The sequence below is a fragment of the Lytechinus variegatus genome, chromosome 11 (genome assembly GCF_018143015.1).
Source record: "Lytechinus variegatus isolate NC3 chromosome 11, Lvar_3.0, whole genome shotgun sequence".
Lineage (NCBI taxonomy): Eukaryota > Metazoa > Echinodermata > Echinoidea > Temnopleuroida > Toxopneustidae > Lytechinus > Lytechinus variegatus.
Genome location: NC_054750.1, coordinates 4,670,791 through 4,692,676, shown reverse-complemented (window position 1 = coordinate 4,692,676; position 21,886 = coordinate 4,670,791). Strand labels below are relative to the sequence as shown.

At 35.7% G+C, this 21,886-nt stretch overlaps 1 protein-coding gene across 1 annotated transcript; it reads left to right on the top strand.

Moving 5' to 3' along the window:
* Positions 1–10,388: 10,388 nt before the first annotated feature.
* LOC121424308 (trans-1,2-dihydrobenzene-1,2-diol dehydrogenase-like) lies at positions 10,389–19,554 on the top strand. Its single transcript, XM_041619942.1, has 7 exons — positions 10,389–10,696; positions 10,809–10,972; positions 13,407–13,542; positions 15,002–15,115; positions 17,229–17,353; positions 18,553–18,724; positions 19,102–19,554. Exons 1-7 carry the CDS (start codon positions 10,495–10,497, stop codon positions 19,209–19,211), a joined length of 1,023 nt encoding a protein of 340 aa, XP_041475876.1. The 5' UTR covers positions 10,389–10,494; the 3' UTR covers positions 19,212–19,554.
* The last annotated feature ends 2,332 nt before the right edge of the window (positions 19,555–21,886 follow it).

Genomic DNA, 21,886 nt, shown 5'->3' with positions numbered 1-21,886 from the left:
AGGGTGTTTGTTCAGTTTTGGACGCGGGCCGCGCGTGCACTCGTTATTGGGTATCAAAAACACCGATTTAACACAGAATAGTGTGGTTTTGAAAGACTAGTCAATGGGCCATTTGCGGGTCAAACATATTTAGGGTATGTTTTTTTCCAAGGCCTTTTTTTTTAAGACTAGCCAAACTTGTTTAGGGTATGTTTTTTCCCCCAAGCTTTTTTCCCCGGGGCTTTTTCAGGCGCGTAGCCAGGGGGGCGGTCGCCACTCCCCTAAAAAACGCTCCCAAAAAAGAAGAGGAAAGGGAGAAAAAGAAAAAGCGAAAGGAGAAAAGGGAAGAAAAGTATAGCTTTTGTTGTTTTTTCTTTTTTTTTTGTCAAAAGAATAACCTAAACGAGGCGTTATCTCTCTTCATGCTAAAAATTTTGCCTTTTGGGGGAAAAATATCAAGTTGCCATTCCCTTTCGTTTCTCACACCTTCTTCTACTCCGTTTTTTTATAAAGTATACATGGGTGTAAAGAGTATGAAAAATGTTTTTTTTTTATATTGCATTGACACAAAATTTTGGCTCTTCTGTTCGGAGCGGGTAAACAGTACCGTCACTCCCCGAGTCCGCAAATGCTATTTCTTCCGTTTTTCAGCAAGTAATTTTTGGCAAAGTATATGCAAAAGTATGTACGATGTTAAACTTTATTCTATGTCGCTGCACATCCATCTACCGTCTTGTTTTGCGCCATTGGTTTGAAATTTTGAATATTACTGACCTTAATATGAGCGACTTTTTTTTCTTCCAAAATAAATCACAGAGGTTTCCGTGTTTCTCTAACATGGGAAATGAAATATCCTATCTTCTAGCTTCCATCATCCCTTTCACATTTGAACTCGTTTTTCTTCTTAATCAAGCATGTATATAATCTAAGAAATATCAAAATAAGAACAGGTTAAACTTTCAGATAAATTTCTAAAAATCAGAGCTTCGCGCCATTTTCGGGAAGGAATGCACTGTGAAAAAAAAGAGTAAATTTACGTTGGTCATTTTTTTGTTGGGTAATATATACGTTGGTTATTGTTTTGTTGGGCATTATGTGCCCAATACTTAGGCAAATTTTTACTCTGCCGCTGCCAAAATACAGATGTCCAATTGTTGGGCTAGTAATTGCCCTGCTGAGTGGTAAATGTTGCGAAACTTTACGATCACGAGTTGCGCTTGCAGCATGCTACACACGGTCGATAAGATATGGAGGAGCTTCTAGATGACTGGGGGCTGGGGAGCCTCGCTGAATCTTTCATAGATGAGTTGCTTAAACGTTTTTTTAATTTTTTTATTTTGGACTTTACGTTAAGCATAATTTGTAAGGAATTTGTCAGAATAGGCCTACATACATGACATATATCTGACGCTGTTTTGTTTTTGCTTCACTCACTTGAGATATGCACTTGCACTTGTATGCAGCGTTATTGTGCATGCAAAGCACTTTCGGATAAGGTCTCCGGATCGACATCAAAACCCCAGTCAAGTAATGACCATTTGTTGTGTAAAGCAAATGAAAAATGCCCAACAAATAGTATTATTGATTGCAGGGAGGGATCATAATAACTCAACAACTTAGTAAAATTATGCCATTTTTCTTGGTGATTATTAAAGGCCTTGCCCAGATGTTGGGTTAATAACTTTATTAAAAAGTTGGGCAAATTAATGTCCCCCAAAATGTAGTTCAAAATATTACCCAACAGTTGGGCACATTAATGCCCCAACAACGTTGGGTAAAATATTGCCCAGTAGTTGGTAGGGTTGACTATCGGCCCAACGTTGGGCAAAATATTGGGTAAAATATTGCCCAATTTTTTCACAGTGTGGGGCCTCTTTACTTCCTGTATACCCGTCTTCTACTCTGTTTTGTGATATAAGTTAACGAAATTTAATGGGGACAAACTTTTTACACTCAGATCTGATGTGACCATGCCATTTCTGTTCTCTATTTTTATAAAACCGTTTTCAGCTTCCGCGCTTTGCGCTGTAAGAGGAATTATTTCAAATTTTCCAATCTTTTCCCATTTAGGGGGCGCTCATAATTTCTTTCGAAAACAATTTTTTTTTAAATCACGGCAAGTGAATATTCGAATTGATAAGGGTACTATAGACGCCTTCTTTTGATTTGAATTTATATCACTTCGCGCTCCCCGCGGGGAGCGCGCTCTGTAAGTGTTGGCACGCTTCGCGTGCACTTGGACTTAACGCCTAGGCCCTCCAAAATTAAATCCTGGCTACGCGGTTGGGCTATTTCCTCCTCGTTTCTGAAAAGTGTTCGAGCCCGAGACAAAACTTGCAACAGTTTTCTTGTTTAGGGGCCACAAATGAAGCCCGTGAAAAAGTTGTATGGGGTTTTTCTGCACACAGAGAAAAATCGTCTAGGGGGTGTTTAGAAATAATTTGGTCACGCAATACATTTGTGTATACAGCAATACATTTGACCACTTCGGGGGGGGGGGGGGGGCTGGACAGCATTCAGTCTTTGCACCCAAAGCTATAACATCAGAGGAACCATTGATTTTAAAGGAGTACTCCGGGCTGAAAATTATTATATCTAAATAAATAGAGTGAAATTCATCAATTTTCTGATAACATATACCAAAGTCATTAAATTTCAAAGGTTATACATAATTATTTTTTGTGAAAACAGTTATTATGCACGTCGTCATGAATATTCATTAGGTGATGTCGTGTCCCCACCTCCCCTTGATTACGTTATGGCATGATTATTTCATATTTTCATACATGTCTGTATGATATCATATCTCCCTTATTATAAAATAAGTATATACAGGAATATGCATTCAACGAGTTGTCAATCCAATTTTCGTAATTCTTGCAGGACAAAATTGGAATAAACATCATTTATTATAAGAAAATACAAAAGAACAAGTGGGGTGACATCATCAGTGTGCTCATTGAATATTCATGAATGCATGCATAGAACTGTTTCACAGAAAACGATGCAAGTTTTTAAAATGTCATAACTTTGTTATTCCTTGTCAGACTTTGATCAAGATTGTCTTATTATTCTTAATCTGTTCAAATCATATTAATTTCAGCCTGGAGTACCCCTTTATTATTTTTTAACAATCAATAGAGATGGAAGGGGGGGGGTGACTTGAAGACAGGGAGAGAGAGAGGGGGGAGGGGGAACAAGATATCATCTTTGCGGTGCTATTTTCAGTTATAATTCTATAAACCATATGTAGGAAAATTGAAATTTATGAAGTACGTGCACGAAACAAAAAGTGTTACCAGACATGCCAGAGGACAGTTTCAACATTTTTGTCCGACAAGTTGTCTTTTTTTTATTCTGATTGGCTGAAAGGCACTGTTACTATGGAAACTGTCGGATAAAATGGGACTTGTCGGATAAAACTTCTCACAAGTACTTTCATGAAATGCTCTCCAGGAGTCATATCAAGGAAATAATGAACTATATTTTTGGGGAAAAAAAGTAAAAAATGTACACGTTAAAGGTCTAAATTGAACTCGACTTTAGAATATGGGACACAGTTTTTTACATTCTTTTGGGCATACTGCATGTCCCCTGCAAGCTTTGACATGTTAGAATCGCTGTTATTTTCAGAATCCCAAATATAAGTAAATCATTGTAGTCACCGGGCATTGACATTCTTCCAAAATGTTTTCCTATTGGAAGTTCGAATAGGAAATCATCTTCCAAACTTTTTCCCCGGGACTTTTACGCGCACAGACTTACATGTATGCAACAATACTGGCAACATTACGCACCAACAAAAACTTTTGACCAATCACGAACGTGATATCGATACTTTGTTACGAGCCGCTTTCTGAAAATCATACGTAACAAAGAAGCTCGTAAGTTTAGGTTAGCAACCGTTTCAGAACAAACTGTTCATTCTTTTAGAATTCTCCTTGTGATTAAGACGTTTGCTCTGCTCCTGTCTTTAGATATCAAAGAGAATGACTCGTCGATCTTTAAATCTCCCGACTTTGAAACAGAATGGGAAAGACTTTGACGAAAATGTTTTCTTGCAAGGTATATATGGACAATATTCTTCAGTAGAATCCCACTTAAACATAATATTTGCGGTATACTGATAACAAATCAATGATCAATTTTTATAATCATGATAATTATTTTCATTTAGGTTTAATATAATCTATATCTGTTTACAGCTAATGAGGATGGCATCAGCTGCATCCGTAATAACGTACTGACAACAGAAGCCCTCAAAATGGTTAGCCATGTCGAAAAAAATATATTCCCTGGGATGAAGGTCAACCAGACTATCAGAAAGTAATGGAAAAGTCTTTATTTTTAAAGGTATGTATGGCTGGCTTACTTTTAGTTTGCGCATTATTTTTTTTTCTTAAGATCCCTCGCCGTACTTCAAAGTTCTCTTTCCTATACTAGTAATACTTTTGGACTCATGTAGGTTGAATATAATGTTATATTTCTTTGATCTTATTTCCACTCTACAAATATCGGTGATTCTTTCAGCGACACCACGTCAGTGTGGAGTGTGGAAGGCAGCTTACAAAGTACTATCCGGTAAACACCCAGCAAATCGACACCGACGTCGACGACTCATGTCAATCCCGTCATGAAGTTTTGAGTGGAGGTGATAACGAATCATTGCTATCAGACACGACATCTAGCCTGTTAAGATTATTTTATGCATGAAATGGATGGAGTTTTTATCCATTTAAAGGGATGGTCTGGGCTGAAAATATTTATATCTAAATAGATAGAGTAAAATTCACAAAGCAAAATGCTGAAAATTTCATCAAAATCGGTTTATCAATATTTTGTGAAAAGCACTTATGCCCATCGTCATGATTCATTAGGTTGGCTGATGATGTCACATCCTCACTTTCCTGTTTCTTATGTTATTACATGAAATAAAAAATGTTTCATTTTTTCATACATGTGTGAATGATGTTTCTCCGTTATGACGAAATAAGTTGCGGCAATAAATAACCAATGGACTTAATCAGTTGTCATCCCAATTGTTTTAGTTCTTGGTAAAAAATTGAGTATAAACCTAAATAAAATACACAAGAACAGTTGGGGATATATGGCATCATCAGCCCACCTAATGAATATTCATAATGACATGCCTAGAACTGTTTTACCGGAATAATGCAAATCTTTAAAATTCACTGAATAACTTTGTTATTTGTTATCCGATTTTGATAAATTTGTTAGCATTTTGCTTTGTGAATTTTTTGTCTATTTATTGAGATATAAATATCTCTAGCTTGGACCATCCCTTTCATTCTCCATTTCGTGCTTGCTATATTATGAAATCGCCCGACCAGTCCGGGGGGGGGGGGGCACTTACATTGACGAGTGGATACCATGCGCGACCAAAAAACACGTAAAAAGGATGTCTTTTTCAAGATAAGGCACGTTACGTACGTAACGTGATAAGGGTGTCAAAACACTAAAATAATGAAAAAAGGGTTTATATTTCGCTAGGAAAACTACGTGTTTAGGGTCAAATTTGCGGGGATGATAAAGCAAAATTAAAATAATTTATAAAGGATGTCCTTTTGCCCCAACACTACGTGTTTAGAGTCCGATTTGCGCGAGGTGTGGAAAGTGCGGCCGTACTAACCAAAAATGGTGTGTAATGGTAAAACCGACGTGACATAACAATAAAATATCACTCTACTTGTTTAGGGGTTTATTTCAGGGAATACTTTCCAGGAGTATCGTTTTGTTTCCAAATACTTTTTAAGGGTAGGGTTTCACACGCCAATACTTGTTAAGGGGTGCATTTTCAGAATATAGAAAATACGTGTTTAGGGTGCTTTTCGAGACCCCATGGTCGCGCATGGTATCCTCTCGTCAATGGAAGTGCCCCCCCCCCCGGGCCGACCAGGCCACTGTCAGATCATCATGGTCCTGGAATAGGCCTGTGTGTTTGTGGGAATGAGAGAAAAAGAAAACAGGTATTCTGAATGAAATCATTCGTATAATGAGGGAAATCTTTAACTGTTCTTGGGAATCTTTTAAAACTCATTTAGATGGAATACAGAACTGAAAAGTTTCTGTAATAATCTTTTCCTTCCCGATATAAAAGACTGTCACCCCGATGGGGAGGGAGAGGGCATTCGCATTTCGAAGGGGTACTGGCCCGATGTGTGCGGCACCAAAATAAACTGCCCCCCTGTTACACCCACAAATGTAATAATCGCCCACAAATGTAATAACGCCCACAAATGTAATAACACTTTACCCACAAATGTAATAACGCCCACAAATGTAATAACACTTTACCCACAAATGTAATAATTTTTGATCGCCCACAAATGTAATAACACTTTACCCACAAATGTAATAACGCCCACAAATGTAATAACACTTTACCCACAAATGTAATAATGCACTTTACCCACAAATTTAATAATGACTTTACCTACAAATGTAATAAATTTGAAGTGATTTTTGGCGAATTCGTTCTAAACTAATATCCTATAGTAATGCGTTCATATAGCACAAAAGTTCAAAGTCTTTTTTCCAGACCCGGTTAATGAAATATTACAGTACAAGTCCAAGTCTTTTTCCAGACCCGGTTTTTCAAAATTATAATATACGTCCAAAGTCTTTTTACCAGACCCGGTTGTTTCAAAATTATAATATACGTCCAAAGTCTTTTTTCCAGACCCGGTTGATTAAAAAATTATAATGCAAGTCCAAAGTCTTTTTTTCAGACCCGGTCGTTTCAAAAGTTATAATACACGTCGGTGAGGGGTAAAGACAACACTCTAAGCCCAAGCATTTTAAGTGGGTTTAATTTTGAAGATTGGTCTCAGCTGTCATATTTTTCAATATTTCTTTATCTTTTAAATAACCGAGTCCAGACGAAAGACTAAGCATAATACTCGTGTTACTTACAGAAACAAATCTTTCAACCTCCCAAAAAATAATGGATCTCTTAAAGAGTACTAAAGTAGAAACCCAATCTGCACTGGTCCGTTTCGTTCTCAGAACGAAACGACTATATAAAGTCTGAATAAGGAGGAAGAAAGGAGACTTTTCTCCTTCTTTCTTACCCTTGGCTGATTATCCGAGTTTTTTTTTTTAATTTGGCGATTCGCCAGGGGGACAGAAAGGAGATAAGGATGAAGAGAGAATTTTCGTTGTTAATTTGTTGGTTTGTTTAGTTCTATTTTCAATTTTTTTTGTTTTGTTTTGTTTGTTTTTTGCACTTTGCACTTTCATCCAATACTTTAGTTTCGGTTTCCCGAAACCTGGAGTTTTATCAGGCCACAAATCCAGTTTACTTTTGCTTTTCCTGTTGCAGCTTACTGTAGCAGAAGAAAGTCAAACGTGTTGCAAGAATCAGAACGTAATCAAAAGAAAAATAAATTAATCTTTTAAAAAAAGGAAGGGAAACAAAAAAGAAATAAAGGAAAAAAAGAGAAAAGAAAAGAAAAGAGAAAAAGAATTCATAAAAAGAAAAAAAAGAAGAAATATAAGAAGAAAAGCAAAGAAAACAGAAGAAAGAAAAAGAAAAGAAAAGAAAAAAAAAGAAGAAAAAAAAAGAAAAGAGAAGACAAAAAGAAAAGAAAAAAAAAATGAAAAAGAAAAGAAAAAAGAGAGAGAAAAAAAGAAGAAAATAACAGAAAAGAAAAGGAAGAAAAAAAAGAAAAAAAAAGAATTAGAGAGAGAAGGAAAAAAGGAATGGAAAAAAATATATAATAAGCTACTGAAAATGAACAAAAGCTGTGGCAAAAATAGTCAATCCTGACTGGTTGCCAACCAAGGAAAGAAGAAGAAGAAGAGTTATTCCACAAGAATAAGAATATGAGTCTTTTGTTTTTCGGATTGTTTAAATCATTTTTAAATCACCGGGTCTGGAATAAAGACAACGCTCTAAACATGTGCTTTTCTACATGCATGGTCTTAATTTGGAGGATTGTTGGTTCTTAGATTCGTTGTTGGGGGTTGAGTTTTATTGATTTTTTATTCCTGAAATAATTGTGTCTGGAGGAAAGTCGATCTTCGACAATCGGTCTTCGTGTTGTTGCACAGTAATTAGATTATTGGGTATTCGCTTTAGAATATTTGTAAATCTATTTCATTTTTCAAATAGTAACCAAGTCTAGAGAAAGGATGTCTGCTTTACCCACGCGTTATTACAATGTTTTGTAGGGGTAGTAGTATTATTTTAAAAAAGACATATTTTTACTGGGTGAAACTTTGGAAATTTGGTCTTAGATTCGAAGTTTTTCAGTTACTTTTTTTTAATAGCCGGGTCTGGAGGAAAGAGTACGTTTTAAAACTCGTGTTATTCCACGAGAATAAGAATATAAGGTCTTATGTTAGAAGATTTTTTTTTCGTAACTGTTTTAGGTCTGGAATAAAGACAACACTCTAAACCTCTTTTAAAACAGGTTTTTAGGTTGAAGGTTTGTTTGGTCTGACTTTGATTTTTTTTAATTCTTACTATTAGCGTTTTTTTAAGAAAAAATGGTCGGGCTGAAAGACTACGCTATATCCAGCATTAATAAGATTATGGGGTCTTTATACTGTTTTTAAACTGTTATTCATAATGTTTAAATAACAGGTAACCGGGTCTGGAGAAAAGACTACGCTTGATTCTCAATTTACTCTTAGTGCATATATTCACAATATACACCGTATAAGTTGAAACAACAACAAAGACATTAATTCCACCAGTTTTAATTAACTGGGTCTGGAGAAAAGACTAAGCTTGATTCCCAATTTTTTTCACAGGAATATCATTATCGTATCTTAGTTTGGACTTATATTATAAATTTTGAAATAACTGGGTCAGGAAAAAGACTTTGGACTTATTAAAATTCTTGAAACAACCGGGTCTGGAAAAAAGACTTTGGATTTTTATTATATTTTTTAAACAACCGGGTCTGGAAAAAAGACTTTGGACGTATATTATAATTTTTGAAACAACCGGGTCTGGAAGAAAGACTTTGGACTTGTACTTTGATGTTTTATTAACCAGGTCTGAAAAAAAGACTTTGCACTTTTGTGCTATATGAACGCATTACTATAGGATTTTAGTTTAGAACGGATTCGCCAAAAATCCCTTCAAATTTATTACATTTGTGGGTAAAGTCATTATTACATTTGTGGGCGATCAAAAATTATTACATTTGTGGGTAAAGTGTTATTACATTTGTGGGCGTTATTACATTTGTGGGTAAAGTGTTATTACATTTGTGGGCGTTATTACATTTGTGGGTGCAACACCCCCCCCCCCTCGAAAAAAATCCTGGATCCGCTGCTGGAAGTGATTACGATTATGTAAACATACATGACTTTGCAAAAATTTCCTCTGTGGACTTTGGCATGCTCAATTAAAGTAATGTTTATTATTGTTTTAACGATCTGTAACAACCACTGATTTCCATAATTTTCTCTTAAATTATACGTAAAGGCAATGACAGTATAAAAATACATTACTTGAAGATCACTTCACTCCTATTGTCTGAAATAGTAGGATACATGTTCATATTTCACCCCCTTAAATTTCTGCCTAAAGTTTCAAATGTCAAAATTATTCAACCATCAATATCATTACAACAAAACAATATTTAAAACATAATATGAAAAAGACTGCAAGCCTATACAGTTTTATTTCCAACAGGCATGTATAGTAATAGGCCTTAATTGTTTATTATAGGCCCCATGCAATATTTCTCCAATAACAGGTCACTATTCAAGGTTAATGTTTGAGTGGATGGCATATCAGTGTTTATCTATTTTCTTATGATAGGGTCATCGTGATCTAGCGAGTTTTTGTTTAATTACCCGACTGTTAAGAAAGCACGAATGCCTGTGAGCAAGCTACCAGGGGACCAGCGGCTTATGGTCCTCTTCGAGGGAAAAATGAGGATAAATGCCTTAAAGGTTTATGTAACTCTATGGGCCCGGGCATGCAGTAGCTTATGCAGGACGTGTGTGTGTTGGGAGGGGGAGCTCAGGGGGTTCAAGCTGAATGAAATGTTACAACCCCCCCCAAAAAAAAGGGTCTTCACCACCAAATATCGGTCGTTTAATTCCTACCCCCGCCCCCCCCCCCAAAAAAAAAAAAATAATAATAAAAAAAAAAATTGACAACCCCCCAGGGTCTTCAAACAATTTTTAGGAGTGCCTTTGGGTAAAAAAAAGTTAAGGGCGGTTGATGTAACACCCCCCCCCTGCGTACGCCATTGTAGGGCATAGGTGCCCCCCCCCCCCCATTATTCAGGCCGGCCGGCTGGATGCTGTAAACTGTACATGTACGTACACGGATCGTGCCACGCGCGTTATACTGTTATATACATGTGTAAAAGTATGTACTGCATGCATGCGCTATATTGACTCAGGCCTTTAATAGCCCTCAACGCAACAAGTTCACGGAGTGACCTCGACAGTCGATAGCCGTCAGAACATACAGCGTGTCAGCGTCTTGATACATGCCGACATAACCGGAACCTTTCTCACAAAATAATGTCGCCACTGCGATGGGGTATATGTACGGGAGGGGAAATATCACACGACTTTGTTTCGAGTTTACAAGGTCACTCCGACAACCATCCCGTCGTCGCTATCGCAACTCGGTCATTGGAAAGATCGCAGAAGTTTGCGTCTAAATTCAAGATTCCAACAGCCTATGGTAGCTATGAAGAGCTCGCTCAGGATCCAAATATAGGTGAGATTTTCGCATTTGCCTCTCGCATTCAGGCCATTCAGGCCAACTTATTATTTTAACCTTAATTGGCAGGAGGTGTGTTCTGAAATCTTCTTTTCTCTTTCTCTGACAGATATAATCTACATCGGTGCTATTAACACTGAACATCCAAGGCTTTGTAAGCTATTCCTTACACATAAGAAGAATGTATTGTGTGAAAAACCCCTTGCACTCACTCTAAAAGAAACCCAAGATGTCCTGAAGATTGCTAAAGAAAGCGGTGTCTTCTTCATGGAAGTATGTTAAAAAAACGTTTTTAATTTTGAAATCTATGGTCTTTTTCAATATATTTTTTAAAAATTATTTTCATAATAATTATAGTGATAATTTCGTTTCATTTTCATCATTTAATTATATTTTATTCATATTTCTCGTTTGACATTATTTTGTTCCACATAAAAGCGTGATTTATTATGTGATTTAAAAAGCAATAAATGGACAAAAGTATCGTCAAGTAATTGCTATATTGGTTCAAGATATATTTGATTCAATTTTGCAGCCAAAAGGCTGAATTGCCATTGAATTCACAATAAAAAGAGATACAATGAGAAAATATCAGTTACAATATAAAATATTTATTCAATTTTACAATGATAATTTATGTTTACAAGCATATTTCAAATTCACAGTATTGATTCCAGTTTACAAATTACAATTCACAATAAAGAGAATGGTATAATGGTAACAATTTATTATGTTTCATAACGCTGAAGTACCGGGTATGAGGGGAATTGGTAGAAAAAAAAGAAAAACATAATTTGAGATAAGAAAATTCGAGGGTCCTACCTGACATAAAAAATAACAATAAAGATACATTATGTAACAAGGGGTTAAAAGATTCCAACCCGTCTTTTTTTAGTTAAAATTAAACGTCCAAGTAGCCTAAAAAATGGGAGTATTGTTTTCACGCTATGATAAACCGGGGAGTAAGCAGTGATTTGTAAAATGAAATGTGTAAACCGTAGTTGCTTCTGAATTCGATGATCTAATGTTTCCAAAATAAAGGTAAACTAATGAATCAGATATAAAAGCAAAGCTTCTATAAAAAGGCCCCGATTAATGATTTGTATCTGTACTATACATAAAGCCGGGTTACACCGGAACCGAATCATCTGCGAAATGCGAATCCATACGAATCGGGCCTACACGTATTCGGGTGGACTCGGTAGTATTCTGTTCTCCGCGAATGCAAGAAAATTCGGGAACATTCATAAAGGAATTATATGGTCAAAAATCAGCCAAATACCCTCCAAAATACTCGCGAATGTGCATGGCCACAACAAATTTCATTCAGGATATATTCAAATGACATTCGGTTGGATTTATAGGGGAGGCATTCGGAGTATTCTGGGCAGATATCTATTCGTATCATTCTGGGGAGCGTTTCATGAAAGGACTTGTCAGACGTTTTATCCGACAAGTACTTTTATCCTACAGTTACTATGGTAACAGTGCCTCTCATCCAATCATTATGAAGGAAAGTTGTCAGACCTGACAACTTGTCGGACGAAAATGTTGATGAAACGCTCCCCATCAGGAGCAACGTCTGAACTCGGCGCATAATTATATTCGGCCATTTTCGTTCCGTTTCGGGTAAATATTCGCGTCTTCATTCGGCTGTATAGTCGAAGCAATTTGGCGGCCATATTCCAGAAGCGGATCTAGAGGGTGGGTGAGAGGCTGCAACCCTCCCCCCCCCCAAAAAAAAAAGATCCGGGGTCCCCGGATCTCCGGGGACCATTTTTTAAAATCTTATCTTTTTTTTAAAATTGTAATTTTATTTTATTCTATTTTTATGTATTCATTTCATTTATTATTATTATTATTCATAATAAAAGTATTAGGCTAACAGTGCTTATTCCAAGGTCCCCAATTCTTTGTATCTGTGTTGTTATCTGGCCTTACATTGCAGGAAAATGCAACTTAATTTTACACATTTTCATGGGGGTTAATTTGGCAACGACCTCTATACCAAAAATAGTGGTGTTTTAGATGCAAGAAAACGCCATTTTCACACACAGATTTTCAAAAATTTTTCCTACTGTGGGAGGGGGACACCCCCCTCCCACAGCTCCGCTCGCTTGGACTCGGTCGCTACGCTCCCTCGCATACCTCCCCAACCCCCTTTATAAAAAGCTCGATCCGCACCTGTATTCGGTTCGAATTTGGCCACCTTTGGCTCTTTTCTTGTTACTATTCGGGTGGCATTCGGCTTTATTCGGGATGGCCACACCTAATTCGGGTCAATTTTTGGCAATTCTGTGCTGAATCAGGTCCTATTCAGGAGACCCGTTCGTCTCTATTTCGGGGAGCTCCCCGAATCAGAGATTAGAATATAGGTTCCGAATCCATCCGAATCAGGCCGCATTCGGGTAGATTCATTTGAGAAAAATCGGTTCTGGTTTAACCCTGGCTTTAAGGTTAGAAGACGGATTTGAGAAGGGTACCGTACTCTGGGTAAAAAATCAATCAATAAAAGAAATATTTACCGAGCAAAACATTATAAATTTCACCAAAATATGATAACGAAAAACGAGTTTTCAAATTTTAAAGTTTAGCGATATTTTGTATAAGACTTATGCACCTTCATGAATATCCATACCCCTCCATCTCTCTCTCTTCCTCTCTATGAAAACCGACATTGTCACAATTCTTGACTATGTTTTTTTAGGCCGTGTGGACCCGTTTTTTCCCAGTCAGTGCAAAGATCCGGGAACTCGTTGCATCCGGGCAACTTGGTGACGTCAAATCAATGCTAATCAATTTTGGACTTGACCTGCCTGATAGAGAAAGAACTGTGAAAAGAGGCAAGGAAAATATATACTTTGTACTTTTTTTATTATCATTATGATGATTAATATTTGTATGTACATGTATAACTTTCATTTACTTTTTCTATTTCATTATACTTTTTCTTTATTTCAATCGTATTTATATTGGTCTATTTAAAAAAAAGTAGGTTATGATTAAAAAATCATAAAATTTAATGATTAATCTTTTAAAATAAATAGATGTTGTTTATTGATTAAAACATCATTGAGGCACTCAGGGATAGCTGAATTCTGATGGGTTTACGTGGGAAGCTATGATTAAATAAATAAATATACAAACATTATAGAAGTTCATATTTAGTATATCGCATACTATGGATTAAAAAAAAACCAAGACATTTTATTATGAAAATTCAATTAAAGTATCACATAAAGTCACAGAATGTAAACAAAAGAAGAATTATGCCAAAATATATGAAAGGAATGAAAAGACAAACGAAAAGAAGAGGAGGAAGAGAAGAAGAAGAAGAAGAAAGAGGAGAAAGAGAAGAGAAGGAGAATAAAAGGATGAGGATGAGAAGAAGAGAAGAAAACCAGCAGCAATGCTAAGTAGGACCATCCTCCTGTTTTCATTTATGAATTTCACATTTAGCATTTTTTTGTTATTTGTTTTAAAGGAAATAAATTCAATTTAATTCAAGATAAAGAAAGAATTATAAATGAAGGAGGAAGAGGAGGAGAATGATGATAAGAAGAAGAAGATATAGGGGTAATAAAAGGTGGAGGAAGAAGAAAGGAAACATTTAATAGAAAAAAGGAAAAGATATAAATCAGTTATCTAGTTTATTGTTTGTTTGATTATTTACGTATGTTTCTACTCATCTGGTATTGATAATGTGTATTCCAATCTGATTAATCGTGTTTATGTACGCCTTTTATAATGTCAATCCCGCTTGCCCAAATTTCAAGTGTGCCGTACGATCAGTCGCCATTTTGAGAAATTCTCTAAGTATGGAAGGTTGCAGTGCATAAAATAATCATGCCAACCAAAGTGCTTTAGTAGCAATTCGATGCATTAAAATCCCACCTCGCCTTTTCGGATTTTACCGTTTGTTCCATAACATGTATAAAGAATCTCTTAATCATCATCATTATAATCGTCATCACCATCCAAGAACATGTATGATTATTTTAAAAGACATCAAAGTCGAATATTCTGAAATATAAATGAAATCAAATGCGTTTGATTTTAAGTTTAAAAAGAGCTTTGTTGAGAATATTGTTTCACAGTGAGAGAACCATATATCTCTATAAATATCGTTGATATTGTTATTTAACATAAAAAAGATGTGACATTCAAAGTGATCATTTAAAACTACAAATCAAAATGTATTTGAATTGTTTATCCTTTTGAATATATGTTATGTACTGCTGGCATTGTTTTATTTTTATATATTTTACAAACAATATTTTATTTTATGTATTTTGTTTGTAGAAATGGGTGGGGGCGCCCTCTATGACATGGGGATCTACATGGTACAACTGACGACCATGGTCTTTGGGGTAGGACCGACTTCAACAAACACTCACGGATTCCTCAATGAAAACGGTTTGTATAGGGCTAGTATACCAATTCTAACGAGTTTTCGCGATCACGAAGCAGAGGCTTTCTAGAACGTTAAGAATCTATTGGAAATGCCCGTCAAATCACAATGAACGGCTTAGAGGTCATTGTCTAAAATTGGTAAACCGACACAGCAGATCGTCCTAAGATTTGGATCGGACGAAAATTTGTAAATTTGTCAAGACTCTCGGACGACCCTGCTGTTTTTATTTACCGATATTCGACAAAGGCTGTTTGTTATAAGGGCTTGACAATAGATTCTCAACGTTCCAGAAAACATTGCTATATTGTTGTCAATTTTCAATAAATGTGCCAAAAACGTAATAATTGTCATTGTATTTTTATTGTTTCCGTGGTCAGACATCCCTAAAACCGTTCCAATGCACTTTTTGTGATATCATCTGAAATTGAAAGATACGTGTTCAAAGGGCCAACGGCTGCACTGAAATGTAATTAAACATAACCAAGATCCAACATAACACATAGAAGATTCGTTTAAAATAAAAATGAATTAAAAAAAATAATAAATTATGATTTTGAAAATATGAATCTGAGGAACAGGCGTCTTGAAAAAATGTCATTGGTTATTTATTTTTTAAGAAAATAAAGAATGTTTTAAGAGTATGGAAAATGAGAAATTTAACTCCAATAGGGAAAATAACTATTTTGAAGTCACTCGGCCTTTCTCAAATTATATTTCTGTTGTCTGTATTACCAAAACCTCCTGAAGATTTTTTGAAAGAATTAGAACATTTAATTTACTCTTTTATTTGGAATGAAAAACCGGATAAAATCAGTCGTCTTACAATTATTGGAGACTATAGTCAAGGTGGATTGAAAATGTTACATTTACCTTCTGTAATTTCTGGCTTGAAAATTGCGTGGGTTAAACGTTATATGAGCACAGAAAATAAAGGAAAATGGAAATGTTTTTTCGAACACAACTTGGTCACCTTTGGAGGAGAATTGTTTTGGACATGTAATTTAAAATACGATGATCCCAAAATATTACAAATAAAAAATCAATTCATTCGAGAAATTTTAATTACTTGGAGTCGTTTAACATTCTCTCCTAATTTATCTGATTTGAATATAAAGAATCAAGTGTTATGGAATAACTCATTGATCAAAGTAGATGGGAAAGTTATATATAAACAACTTTGGCTTAAAAATGGGATCATCAGTATTAAACATTTAATGGATGAACAAAACAATTTTCTCTCACATACAACCTTTTTACAAAAATACAAAATTAATTGTAATTTTCTTGAATATCATTCATTGATTTCTGCAATACCCAATGAATGGAAACATTTTAGTCAACATCTTTTTGAGAGTAAAACAACTCAAGAAGATTTGTTGTATAATTTAAATAATGTTTTTAAGGTATGCAAGTTTATCCATAGAATTTCTGTTGATAAAATCTTAAAGTCCCCCACTTCGCAATCAAAATGGGCATCCATTTTAAATGAACCGGTTAATAATTGGAACAGATTGTATATGATTCCCTTTAAATGCTGTCTTTCTACAAAACTCCGCTACTTTCAATATAAACTTTTCAATCGGATAATGGGGGTGAACAAACATCTTTACGATATTGGCTTGTCTGAATCTAATTTATGTACATTTTGTTCTTCCTCTGTTGAAAGTATTTCACATCTGTTTTGGGACTGCCCTGTAACTCAACAATTTATTCAAAACTTCCAAACCTCTTATTTGAACAATAACGTGTATTTGAATAAGAATTTATTTTTGTTTGGTTGCCCTGACGCTCAATACTCTACTGTAAACCGTTATATTCTTTATGCTAAATATTTCATTTTTTCCACACGTTGTAAGGGTAATCGGTTGTGTTTTAGCTCTTTTAAGAGCGTATTGAAACGCTATTGTGAAATTGATAGGGTTCTCAGTCAAAAACATCATAATTTTGTCATATCATTAGATAATAGCACGCATGTACAGTTGTTGTAAACATGTTCGCTTCATGATTCTTTTGTAAATTGAATTGCTTTCGTGTTTGATTTCTGAATAAAATCTTTCTATGAAAGAAAAAAAAAAAATTATTTTTTTTTTTTTCATTAACTTTTTCTGTCACCAGGTGTAGATGAGATGTATACGACAGTTATGAAGTTCCCGAACAACGCCATGGCAACACTTTCATGCACATACAAGGCTGATTATCCTAATGAAGCAATTATTATAGGAACCAAAGGCCGTCTCCGAGTAAGGATTGATTAATTCTAATCATATTTCAGTAGTTGTACGAGCCAGGGAAGTCGCTTTTCATCTCCCGCTCAAAATGGGCTTGCAACATTTACTCACGTGATCACGTCACGACGCGCCATCACGTTTTGAGTACTTTCTTAAAAACGCGTCCTGTAATCTACGAAGTGTAGGGTCTACACTGTTATTTTGCACGCCAGTAAATTATGAAAAAGTCACATTTTTGCACATAGTTTTTTTTTAAAAGACTTTTAATATTAAGCGCTTGTTTGTAAGCCTCATCATGACGTTACACACCAAAATGCACCCGCACTAAGATCGTAAATGCACGTGACGGCGTGCAAAAAAAAAACGCGAGATCGAAAGACATTCCTGCATTCATTTCAATTTCTCAAAGTGGTAACCTATGAAGCAGTTTATCTCCGATCGTAACCTGCCATTTGTGTTTGGGTAATTTTTTGCATTTTCGTAAGAGAGAAATTCCGGTGTTGTCCGAATGCAACCCTCGTTTTCAGATTCGATCCACAAAAGTAGCTGTTCCCGGCGGTCAGCCACCTTGCTCGGGTGATAGTCTGTTCTCAGTGACAATTATACTTTTATTTTTTAACGTTACGTGATGATTCGTACTTTGTAACATCTCACCGAATTGTCGGGTCACATAACCCAGTACTTCATAGATTGGGGGATTTTTTTATGAATGTAGGCACACTGTGATAGCGCGCCGTGACATGAATACTTCAGTAAACGTTGGAAGACCTCAAAATCCTCGGCGGCGATGGCGGTGGTGTCGTCCACATTGAAATGTATCTATATTTGTATTGAGGTAATTTTAATTCTGCTCGACATGGACATTTACTTCCGCCACCAAAGCCTAGCGGATGTAGAAGATAGTTAAGGGAAATGTCTGATCGTCTGGCTGAAGTATCATAAAATGCAACACAGAAACATCGCAAATCAAAATACCTCTTCGAGACAAAACTTGATTTTTTTTTTTTGGGGGGGGGGGGGAGAAAAATGAGCCTGCATACTTCAAAGTTTAAATTTAAATTGTTATGATTTGTATGCACATGCAGACGTCCCCGTTTCTTCAACTTCTTCCTCTTCTTCTCAATTCTTCCCTTCTATATTTTTTGCATCAGATTTGTTTTGTTGTATAGCTTCTTAACTACATTAAAAAAAGAAAAAATGTTCTTTTGTAGATTCCGGGACATTTCTGGGCTCCAACTGAGCTGATATGGTCAAAGCCCAGTGGAGAGCTCATCGAAACGTTTCAGTATCCTACGCCAGAATCTTCGGCGGAATATTCATTGGGCCCATTGTGGTCTGGTATGCTTTATGAAGCAGATGCAGTAAAACAAGCTATCGAAGAAGGTATTCAGTACTTAGAAATCTCCTCCTCCTTCTTCCTCTTCTTCTTCTCCTCCTTCTTGTTCTCCTCCCTCTCCTTCTTCAATTCCTCTTCTTCAATTCTTCTTCTTCTCCTTCTTCTCCTCCTCCTCCTCCTCCTACGGTTTTAATATTTAGTTTATCACTATTGGTTTAGTAAAATGCTGAAGAAATAAAATTGTTGACCTAGATTTTAAAAGGAGTGTAGCTTTGAAGCATGACAGGTAAATTCACACTCTTCGTCAATGCCCACGATATGATAATTCTGAAACAGTCGTGAAAACATATCTGTTCAATCATTTGCTTTTTCTTAACAGTCTATTTTGTGACGCATGTCTTTCTCATTCAATGATTTTCCCCAGGTAAAAAGGAGCACACCCTCGTAAGTTGGAAGGAGACTGAGTTGATTGCTACTTTGATGGAGCAAGCCCGTCGAGATCTGGGTATCGTCTGGGTTCATGAAGGCCACTAAATAATTGCTTTTCTTGCTTGAAAAATGAGAAAAAAGTTGCATGTGATTATAGATATCTAGGCGTATGTAAGGGTGTGGTAGGGGTGGGGCAAAGGGACTCTTATTCATCTGTTTACTTTAAAGAACTTAAAATATGTTCAACTTGAGAATGACACTCATGATTGGATATTGTTTGATTTTTTTTCTATTTCAATGTAAGAATCAAGAAATATTTGCAATGGAGCCCATTTCAGTGACATTTACGAAATATCAGTTCTTTCAGGAAGTCCTAAATTAAAAAGAAAATCACTTGCAAGATTTTGAATGAGAACAAAACACAATTCGTAAAAAAAAATATTCAATATAGTGATTGAACAAAAGAAAAGTAGAAAACCTAACAAAAAAATCCGGAATAAAATAATAATGTAATCGACAAATAACCATGATCTATGAAGATAACTTCTAGCGTTTGATTTAAAGGACTGAAGAACGAATGATGACATGGGATGGTAGTTTGTTGTACAATGAAACCTCTTTTATATAGAAATGTCCTTTTACAACTTTTAGTGTTTGGTTTGGGAAGAAATTTTGGCATAGATGTGCGGAGAGAATAATGATAAGATTTATTAAGTATTGACATGTTCATGTAATCCAGGACACGATTTTGCAGAATTTTGACCATCATTATATACTTATAATGTATGCTCCCATTGAGGAATACAACTTTGTTTTCCCATTTCAGAATTCCATCATGTACAGTATATGTGAATGCGAATATAGGTTAGATCCATATAATTATGTTTTTGAGATCCAGACTACCATATAACATCTGTACAGTCAAAATGTAGGAGGAAAACAGAAGAATACAAACTTTTTAGATGGATTTCATTCACAAAATACCGTAGCCTTCCAAGATTTACCGCCTCATTACTTTAAAATGAGTGTTCCATTATTGATGTTCCTGATCAATATAAACTTCTTGATATTTCACATTATCTAAATCATTCTTCCTTCGATTTACTCATCACCAATAAATCCTCCATGACCATTATCATCCCCATGGCCTTCATCTTCACCATCTACCTCATCCTTATCATCTCCATCTTCATTATTCAAATTATCAACAGATATTAGTATCCGTTTTGAAAAATGTATTGATTATAATGAGTTTTATTCCAGCGAGTTTATCGTTTCCTGCAAGTTATGAATGTCATTATAATTGGTAGTAGATCATAATTCGTTTCGAATGATATTTTTAGTCCAATATTTACTTTGTGATTCTTGCCAAAGAAAAAGTAATCTGATTGTTTTGTAATGAAAATGTATTATACAAATGATCTTAATGTAAAAGAAAACAATAAATCAAATAAAACCAAAAATTTGAATGTCTGTGCCACATTTTTTTCATATTTAAAGTATTATAATGTTTTATCAAAATAAATTACGCCGAGGATCAAACACCATACTAACGGTCTTTGTGCAATTCCATTTGAACTCATTACCATTCATCAATTGATCTACTTATTGAGATTTGTCAATGACTAATACCGTGTTTACACAGGGACACGGCTCGGGGGTTCGACACGCGAGCCGTGTCGAACACGGCAATTTTATGCTGTGTAAACGCGATCACTGTGATCCGCGAGCCGTGTCGAACACGGCTTTTTTGATCCGCCAAAATCGTAGGTTTCAACCCGCGAGCCGAGTCAGACTCGGCAATTTTTTCGTGTGTAAACAGAAAGCCGTGTCGAACCCTCTTGACCTAGGTCAAACACGGCATATCCGTATCCGTTAGCGCGCGCTATATGCTCTCTGATTTGCCTCTTGTTCTGTGCTGTGCCCCTGCCTTCGCTCGGTTTTCATAGGTAAAAATACTTTTAGTTGTCGTAAAATTCTGTTGTTGCTCATAAGATCATGGGTGTCGATCACGGGGGGGATGGGGGGGATATATCCCCCCCAATATTTCAAGTGGGGGGGGATGGCCTGTATTATCATCCCCCCAATAATTTAGGGTAGAAAAATTATAATAATGATGAAAAATGAAGATTGATCATGATGAATTATTGATGATTATAGTATGCCATATATCAGTTTGTTTCCCTCTCAATTTGTGTATTGTTTTGCAGGACTTTTAAACAAATTGGTGGAGGTTAAAGATGAAAAAGAATGAAATGTTTATTTATATGATATTTCTAACACATGGCATAAAAGGACCCCAACGAAAAACAAATTTTGTTGATAGGGTGTTCCATCCCACCAGTGGTGAGTAAATTAATTTTAATAAATCAATTAATTCAAAAGGGTGGAAAAATAAACGGGAGTAAAATGGTGGCAAGATAAATCGTCTAAGGAATGACGGTTAGCCCGATGGTGCACGAGAAGCCACACAGTTTGTAACTTGTGCTAGTTTTAATTCAATTCAATTGGTCCGAATCTGCATTTTATCATGCATTAAGAAGAAAAAAGATATTGCCAGTCGGGTTGTATACACAGAGGCGTCGATCCTCAATAATTCCGCATGTGCAACTAAAAAATAAGATTGTAATGCTACACTTAAATCAGCAAGCGAGATTGAGATACCAACTCGATTTTGATTAAAAATCGTGCTCAAAATGTCTGCTTTTCAGATTGGAATATAAAGCTCTTCAGTTCGTGCTCGCATCATTTCTGTACCAAAAACCCATACTATTCATGAT